Source organism: Protomyctophum bolini (genome assembly GCF_963924005.1).
Source record: "Protomyctophum bolini genome assembly, chromosome: 24".
NCBI lineage: Eukaryota > Metazoa > Chordata > Actinopteri > Myctophiformes > Myctophidae > Protomyctophum > Protomyctophum bolini.
This window is the reverse complement of record NC_137885.1, coordinates 8277463-8287237: the sequence shown is the minus strand read 5'-3', so window position 1 is coordinate 8287237 and position 9775 is coordinate 8277463. Positions and strand designations below refer to the sequence as shown.

The 9775-nt window shown below is 37.5% G+C and overlaps 1 protein-coding gene across 1 annotated transcript in view; it reads left to right on the top strand.

Annotated features, from left to right (window-relative positions):
- xdh (xanthine dehydrogenase) overlaps positions 1-9775 on the top strand; it is a 36562-nt gene extending 26787 nt beyond the window's left edge. Inside the window, exons 33-36 of the mRNA XM_080758429.1 lie at positions 7427-7492; positions 7923-8111; positions 8636-8803; positions 9652-9775. Coding sequence (XP_080614555.1) covers positions 7427-7492; positions 7923-8111; positions 8636-8803; positions 9652-9702 — 474 coding nt within the window. The 3' untranslated portion in view covers positions 9703-9775. The remainder of the gene's footprint in view (positions 1-7426; positions 7493-7922; positions 8112-8635; positions 8804-9651) is intronic.

Sequence of the window (9775 nt, the reverse complement as noted above, 5' to 3'; positions counted from 1 at the left end):
CGTACGATATGGGCTATAGCCCACGGTCCAAAATGATGAGAAACGAGGCTAACTTTCTTTTTCAAAATTTCAAAAAACATGGGCTATAACCCATCGTTTTTTTCATTTTTTCATTTTTTTCAAATCCTCAAAAATGATGAAAAACGGCGTGCCATAGTATGCCGTACGATATGGGCTATAGCCCACAGTCCAAAATGATGAGAAACGAGGCTAACTTTTTTTTTCAAAATTTCAAAAAACATGGGCTATAACCCATCGTTTTTTTCATTTTTTCATTTTTTTCAAATCCTCAAAAATGATGAAAAACGGCGTGCCATAGTATGCCGTACGATATGGGCTATAGCCCACGGTCCAAAATGATGAGAAACGAGGCTAACTTTTTTTTTCAAAATTTCAAAAAACATGGGCTATAACCAATCGTTTTTTTCATTTTTTCATTTTTTTCAAATCCTCAAAAATGATGAAAAACGGCGTGCCATAGTATGCCGTACGATATGGGCTATAGCCCACGGTCCAAAATGATGAGAAACGAGGCTAACTTTTTTTTCAAAATTTCAAAAAACATGGGCTATAACCCATCGTTTTTTCATTTTTTCATTTTTTTCAAATCCTCAAAAATGATGAAAAACGGCGTGCCATAGTATGCCGTACGATATGGGCTATAGCCCACGGTCCAAAATGATGAGAAACGAGGCTAACTTTTTTTTTCAAAATTTCAAAAAACATGGGCTATACCCCATCGTTTTTTTCATTTTTTCATTTTTTTCAAATCCTCAAAAATGATGAAAAACGGCGTGCCATAGTATGCCGTACGATATGGGCTATAGCCCACGGTCCAAAATGATGAGAAACGAGGCTAACTTTTTTTTTTCAAAATTTCAAAAAACATGGGCTATAACCCATCGTTTTTTTAATTTTTTAATTTTTTTCAAATCCTCAAAAATGATGAAAAACGGCGTGCCATAGTATGCCGTACGATATGGGCTATAGCCCACGGTCCAAAATGATGAGAAACGAGGCTAACTTTTTTTTTCAAAATTTCAAAAAACATGGGCTATAACCCATCGTTTTTTTCATTTTTTCATTTTTTTCAAATCCTCAAAAATGATGAAAAACGGCGTGCCATAGTATGCCGTACGATATGGGCTATAGCCCACGGTCCAAAATGATGAGAAACGAGGCTAACTTTTTTTTCCAAAATTTCAAAAAACATGGGCTATAACCCATCGTTTTTTTCATTTTTTCATTTTTTTCAAATCCTCAAAAATGATGAAAAGCGGCGTGCCATAGTATGCCGTACGATATGGGCTATAGCCCACGGTCCAAAATGATGAGAAACGAGGCTAACTTTTTTTTTCAAAATTTCAAAAAACATGGGCTATAACCCATCGTTTTTTTCATTTTTTCCAAATCCTCAAAAATGATGAAAAACGGCGTGCCATAGTATGCCGTACGATATGGGCTATAGCCCACGGTCCAAAATGATGAGAAACGAGGCTAACTTTTTTTTTCAAAATTTCAAAAAACATGGGCTATAACCCATCGTTTTTTTCATTTTTTCATTTTTTTCAAATCCTCAAAAATGATGAAAAACGGCGTGCCATAGTATGCCGTACGATATGGGCTATAGCCCACGGTCCAAAATGATGAGAAACGAGGCTAACTTTTTTTTTCAAAATTTCAAAAAACATGGGCTATAACCCATCGTTTTTTTCATTTTTTCATTTTTTTCAAATCCTCAAAAATGATGAAAAGCGGCGTGCCATAGTATGCCGTACGATATGGGCTATAGCCCACGGTCCAAAATGATGAGAAACGAGGCTAACTTTTTTTTTTTAATTTAAAAAAACATGGGCTATAACCCATCGTTTTTTTCATTTTTTCATTTTTTTCAAATCCTCAAAAATGATGAAAAGCGGCGTGCCATAGTATGCCGTACGATATGGGCAATAGCCCACGGTCCAAAATGATGAGAAACGAGGCTAACTTTTTTTTTCAAAATTTCAAAAAACATGGGCTATAACCCATCGTTTTTTTCATTTTTTAATTTTTTTCAAATCCTCAAAAATGATGAAAAACGGCGTGCCATAGTATGCCGTACGATATGGGCTATAGCCCACGGTCCAAAATGATGAGAAACGAGGCTAACTTTTTTTTTCAAAATTTCAAAAAACATGGGCTATAACCCATCGTTTTTTTCATTTTTTCATTTTTTTCAAATCCTCAAAAATGATGAAAAGCGGCGTGCCATAGTATGCCGTACGATATGGGCTATAGCCCACGGTCCAAAATGATGAGAAACGAGGCTAACTTTTTTTTTCAAAATTTCAAAAAACATGGGCTATAACCCATCGTTTTTTTTCATTTTTTCATTTTTTTCAAATCCTCAAAAATGATGAAAAGCGGCGTGCCATAGTATGCCGTACGATATGGGCTATAGCCCACGGTCCAAAATGATGAGAAACGAGGCTAACTTTTTTTTTTCAAAATTTCAAAAAACATGGGCTATAACCCATCGTTTTTTTAATTTTTTAATTTTTTTCAAATCCTCAAAAATGATGAAAAGCGGCGTGCCATAGTATGCCGTACGATATGGGCTATAGCCCACGGTCCAAAATGATGAGAAACGAGGCTAACTTTTTTTTTCAAAATTTCAAAAAACATGGGCTATAACCCATCGTTTTTTTCATTTTTTCATTTTTTTCAAATCCTCAAAAATGATGAAAAACGGCGTGCCATAGTATGCCGTACGATATGGGCTATAGCCCACGGTCCAAAATGATGAGAAACGAGGCTAACTTTTTTTTTCAAAATTTCAAAAAACATGGGCTATAACCCATCGTTTTTTTCATTTTTTCATTTTTTTCAAATCCTCAAAAATGATGAAAAGCGGCGTGCCATAGTATGCCGTACGATATGGGCTATAGCCCACGGTCCAAAATGATGAGAAACGAGGCTAACTTTTTTTTTCAAAATTTCAAAAAACATGGGCTATAACCCATCGTTTTTTTCATTTTTTCATTTTTTCCAAATCCTCAAAAATGATGAAAAGCGGCGTGCCATAGTATGCCGTACGATATGGGCTATAGCCCACGGTCCAAAATGATGAGAAACGAGGCTAACTTTTTTTTTCAAAATTTCAAAAAACATGGGCTATAACCCATCGTTTTTTTCATTTTTTCATTTTTTTCAAATCCTCAAAAATGATGAAAAACGGCGTGCCATAGTATGCCGTACGATATGGGCTATAGCCCACGGTCCAAAATGATGAGAAACAAGGCTAACTTTTTTTTCCTAAATTTCAAAAAACATGGGCTATAACCCATCGTTTTTTTCATTTTTTCATTTTTTTCAAATCCTCAAAAATGATGAAAAACGGCGTGCCATAGTATGCCGTACGATATGGGCTATAGCCCACGGTCCAAAATGATGAGAAACGAGGCTAACTTTTTTTTTCAAAATTTCAAAAAACATGGGCTATAACCCATCGTTTTTTTCATTTTTTCATTTTTTTCAAATCCTCAAAAATGATGAAAAACGGCGTGCCATAGTATGCCGTACGATATGGGCTATAGCCCACGGTCCAAAATGATGAGAAACGAGGCTAACTTTTTTTTTCAAAATTTCAAAAAACATGAGCTATAACCCATCGTTTTTTTCATTTTTTCATTTTTTTCAAATCCTCAAAAATGATGAAAAACGGCGTGCCATAGTATGCCGTACGATATGGGCTATAGCCCACGGTCCAAAATGATGAGAAACGAGGCTAACTTTTTTTTCCAAAATTTCAAAAAACATGGGCTATAACCCATCGTTTTTTTCATTTTTTAATTTTTTTCAAATCCTCAAAAATGATGAAAAACGGCGTGCCATAGTATGCCGTACGATATGGGCTATAGCCCACGGTCCAAAATGATGAGAAACGAGGCTAACTTTTTTTTTCAAAATTTCAAAAAACATGGGCTATAACCCATCGTTTTTTTCATTTTTTCATTTTTTTCAAATCCTCAAAAATGATGAAAAGCGGCGTGCCATAGTATGCCGTACGATATGGGCTATAGCCCACGGTCCAAAATGATGAGAAACGAGGCTAACTTTTTTTTTCAAAATTTCAAAAAACATGGGCTATAACCCATCGTTTTTTTTCATTTTTTCATTTTTTTCAAATCCTCAAAAATGATGAAAAGCGGCGTGCCATAGTATGCCGTACGATATGGGCTATAGCCCACGGTCCAAAATGATGAGAAACGAGGCTAACTTTTTTTTTTCAAAATTTCAAAAAACATGGGCTATAACCCATCGTTTTTTTAATTTTTTAATTTTTTTCAAATCCTCAAAAATGATGAAAAGCGGCGTGCCATAGTATGCCGTACGATATGGGCTATAGCCCACGGTCCAAAATGATGAGAAACGAGGCTAACTTTTTTTTTCAAAATTTCAAAAAACATGGGCTATAACCCATCGTTTTTTTCATTTTTTCATTTTTTTCAAATCCTCAAAAATGATGAAAAACGGCGTGCCATAGTATGCCGTACGATATGGGCTATAGCCCACGGTCCAAAATGATGAGAAACGAGGCTAACTTTTTTTTTCAAAATTTCAAAAAACATGGGCTATAACCCATCGTTTTTTTCATTTTTTCATTTTTTTCAAATCCTCAAAAATGATGAAAAGCGGCGTGCCATAGTATGCCGTACGATATGGGCTATAGCCCACGGTCCAAAATGATGAGAAACGAGGCTAACTTTTTTTTTCAAAATTTCAAAAAACATGGGCTATAACCCATCGTTTTTTTCATTTTTTCATTTTTTCCAAATCCTCAAAAATGATGAAAAGCGGCGTGCCATAGTATGCCGTACGATATGGGCTATAGCCCACGGTCCAAAATGATGAGAAACGAGGCTAACTTTTTTTTTCAAAATTTCAAAAAACATGGGCTATAACCCATCGTTTTTTTCATTTTTTCATTTTTTTCAAATCCTCAAAAATGATGAAAAACGGCGTGCCATAGTATGCCGTACGATATGGGCTATAGCCCACGGTCCAAAATGATGAGAAACAAGGCTAACTTTTTTTTCCTAAATTTCAAAAAACATGGGCTATAACCCATCGTTTTTTTCATTTTTTCATTTTTTTCAAATCCTCAAAAATGATGAAAAACGGCGTGCCATAGTATGCCGTACGATATGGGCTATAGCCCACGGTCCAAAATGATGAGAAACGAGGCTAACTTTTTTTTTCAAAATTTCAAAAAACATGGGCTATAACCCATCGTTTTTTTCATTTTTTCATTTTTTTCAAATCCTCAAAAATGATGAAAAACGGCGTGCCATAGTATGCCGTACGATATGGGCTATAGCCCACGGTCCAAAATGATGAGAAACGAGGCTAACTTTTTTTTTCAAAATTTCAAAAAACATGAGCTATAACCCATCGTTTTTTTCATTTTTTCATTTTTTTCAAATCCTCAAAAATGATGAAAAACGGCGTGCCATAGTATGCCGTACGATATGGGCTATAGCCCACGGTCCAAAATGATGAGAAACGAGGCTAACTTTTTTTTCCAAAATTTCAAAAAACATGGGCTATAACCCATCGTTTTTTTCATTTTTTCATTTTTTTCAAATCCTCAAAAATGATGAAAAGCGGCGTGCCATAGTATGCCGTACGATATGGGCTATAGCCCACGGTCCAAAATGATGAGAAACGAGGCTAACTTTTTTTTTCAAAATTTCAAAAAACATGGGCTATAACCCATCGTTTTTTTCATTTTTTCATTTTTTTCAAATCCTCAAAAATGATGAAAAGCGGCGTGCCATAGTATGCCGTACGATATGGGCTATAGCCCACGGTCCAAAATGATGAGAAACGAGGCTAACTTTTTTTTTCAAAATTTCAAAAAACATGGGCTATAACCCATCGTTTTTTTCATTTTTTCATTTTTTTCAAATCCTCAAAAATGATGAAAAACGGCGTGCCATAGTATGCCGTACGATATGGGCTATAGCCCACGGTCCAAAATGATGAGAAACGAGGCTAACTTTTTTTTTCAAAATTTCAAAAAACATGGGCTATAACCCATCGTTTTTTTCATTTTTTCATTTTTTTCAAATCCTCAAAAATGATGAAAAGCGGCGTGCCATAGTATGCCGTACGATATGGGCTATAGCCCACGGTCCAAAATGATGAGAAACGAGGCTAACTTTTTTTTTCAAAATTTCAAAAAACATGGGCTATAACCCATCGTTTTTTTCATTTTTTCATTTTTTTCAAATCCTCAAAAATGATGAAAAATGGCGTGCCATAGTATGCCGTACGATATGGGCTATAGCCCACGGTCCAAAATGATGAGAAACGAGGCTAACTTTTTTTTTCAAAATTTCAAAAAACATGGGCTATAACCCATCGTTTTTTTCATTTTTTCATTTTTTTCAAATCCTCAAAAATGATGAAAAACGGCGTGCCATAGTATGCCGTACGATATGGGCTATAGCCCACGGTCCAAAATGATGAGAAACGAGGCTAACTTTTTTTTTCAAAATTTCAAAAAACATGGGCTATAACCCATCGTTTTTTTCATTTTTTCATTTTTTTCAAATCCTCAAAAATGATGAAAAACGGCGTGCCATAGTATGCCGTACGATATGGGCTATAGCCCACGGTCCAAAATGATGAGAAACGAGGCTAACTTTTTTTTTCAAAATTTCAAAAAACATGGGCTATAACCCATCGTTTTTTTCATTTTTTCATTTTTTTCAAATCCTCAAAAATGATGAAAAACGGCATGCCATAGTATGCCGTACGATATGGGCTATAGCCCACGGTCCAAAATGATGAGAAACGAGGCTAACGTTTTTTTTCAAAATTTCAAAAAACATGAGCTATAACCCATCGTTTTTTTCATTTTTTCAAATCCTCAAAAATGATGAAAAACGGCGTGCCATAGTATGCCGTACGATATGGGCTATAGCCCACGGTCCAAAATGATGAGAAACGAGGCTAACTTTTTTTTTCAAAATTTCAAAAAACATGGGCTATAACCCATCGTTTTTTTCATTTTTTCATTTTTTTCAAATCCTCAAAAATGATGAAAAACGGCATGCCATAGTATGCCGTACGATATGGGCTATAGCCCACGGTCCAAAATGATGAGAAACGAGGCTAACTTTTTTTTTCAAAATTTCAAAAAACATGAGCTATAACCCATCGTTTTTTTCATTTTTTCAAATCCTCAAAAATGATGAAAAACGGCGTGCCATAGTATGCCGTACCGTCGTACGATATGTGTAGACTATACAGTAGATGTGATGTCTTACAGTAGATGTGATGATGTCCAGATGAGAGAACCTGTGCGCCGACTCCACGATTGTGAACACAGCAGCATGTGTATAATGTTATGATATATTATGTGTCCTGTATCATATAGAATCTTCATACCACTATAGTGATGGACGTGGGAAACAGTTTGAACCCTGCTATCGACATCGGACAGGTACCTGTCTGTCTGTCTGTCTTTCTCTTTCTCTTTCTCTTTCTCTTTCTCTTTCTCTTTCTCTTCCTCTCTCTCTCTCTCTCTCTCTCTATATATATATATATATACATAATATTCTATGTGCTTGTCTGTACCAAATTTGTGATGATTGGCTGAGCATGGAATGTGATGTAAATGTGTGACTTTTTTTTTATATTTTTGAGGGCTGCTAGCCCCTCCTATGCCCAGCTTTGTGTGTCTGTGTGTACCACGGAATGTGATGGTGTATCATGATGAGCGCCCCTCACTTCACACAAGTGTGATCTTTCTACATCCCAGCTTTTAGTTACCGTCCACAAACGACGTCATAGTCATCATCATGACTATTTAGTCATGATGACGTACGATGATAAGAGCGCCCCTCACTTCACACGGGTGTGATTCTTTTCAGGTAGAAGGGGCGTTCATGCAGGGGGTGGGGCTGTTCACTCTGGAGGAGTTGCGCTACTCTCCACTAGGGGTGCTGTTCACCAGAGGACCCGGGACGTACAAGATCCCTGCGTTTGGAGACATCCCTTCGGAACTGACGGTCAGTCTGTTGAGAGACGCTCCCAACGCCAAGGCAGTGTTCTCCTCTAAGGTATTCATACTAATACTACTACTATTATCTACTGTATACTACTGTATTCATTCACACTACTAGACAGTTTAGTCCAGTGGTTCCCAAAGTGCGGTCCGGGGACCCCCCCAGGGGTCCTTGAGAGAGTTCCAGGTGTCCCCCGGCTAAATGATAATTAGGAACCAAATGGACCCTTATGGGTCTGTAACTCAGAGAGTGTACAAATGGACCCTAATGGGTTCATTAGTTCCATTTGTACACTCTCAGAGTAAAGTTTACTTTGATTTTACAATACAAATTGGGGGTCTCAGAGATAGAAAATGCCACTAAATGGGGGCCTGTAGCCTAATTAATCTCAAACTGGGGGTCCTTGAAATTAAACGGGTTGAGAATCATTGCTGTAAAAATCTTCTCTTATTATTTTTTCAACATAGTTCGAATGGTGATGAATCATGATTACTACATTTCTAAGCTGTGATTAATCTCATAAAAAACATGTCATTGTTTTGACAGCTCTACTACATGCAATGTATGTTTATATACAGGCAGTAGGAGAGCCACCTCTGTTCCTAGCGGCGTCAGTATTCTATGCCGTTAAAGACGCCGTCCTGGCAGCCCGGGAGGACAGTGGTCTCACCGGTCCGTTCAGAATGGACTCTCCCGCTACGCCCGAACGGATACGCAACGCCTGTGTGGACCGCTTCACCCAGCTGGTACCTAATGACCTATAACATAATAATACATATAGAATAATATCATACTAAGCATTTAAAGTATGAGGTATAAAGTACAGCAGCCATGTGTTCATAAAACACAAAGATTGGGTATTGGGTAAGATACTTGACTTTCCGTTTTTTTTTTTTATGTTGCCACTACTGTTGGAGCAGCCATAAACTACACATGTTCTGGGCATCTTTGTAATGTTAGTGTTAGTAAAAAGCAGGTAAAAGAGTTAAGAGGTTAAAAGAGCTGCGACCATGAGACCCGTTTCTGAATTCGTCTATAGGTTCAGGTCAATAGAAAATACAAAGGACTCATATAATGTACACAATGTGAAATATATATTAATCCACAGCAGTCATCCGCTTCGAATGTTATCAACCAACTGATATTCACCAGTATGTTCCTATCTGGACCATGCTATGCAGGCCATTATGGACATTTCCACATAACTGCCTACCATGTAAAGACGACTAGGAAATACGGAAGTGAAATGACTGCCGCCGAAGCGAAAACCGACTTACAACATGGCCGGTTAAGACTGAGTTTAGGGTTAGAGTTGGGGTTAGATTTATGGTTACGTTAGTAAGTAGTCGAACAATGCGACCAACGCCATGTCGGACAATGGCTGACAACAACGTCGGTATGTGGAAAATAAATGTCCATACTGGCTGCATTGCATGCTGTTGATAAGGGCTGATGACGGAGATTAAAGCATGTGATAACATCCGAAGCCGCTAACCACACTCATAGACAAAGTTAGACGCCAGTGTTGATCAGTCATCCTAAATTAATTGTCTGTCTGTCTGTCTGTCTGTCTGTCTGTCTGTCTGTCTTCCAGTGTCCTCCAGCAGAAGCCGGGTCTTACACCCCTTGGGCGGTCCAAGTCTAAGACTTCATCCAATCACATCGTTCCAGGGCGGTCCAAGTGTAAGACTTAATCCAATCACATCGTTCCAGGGCGG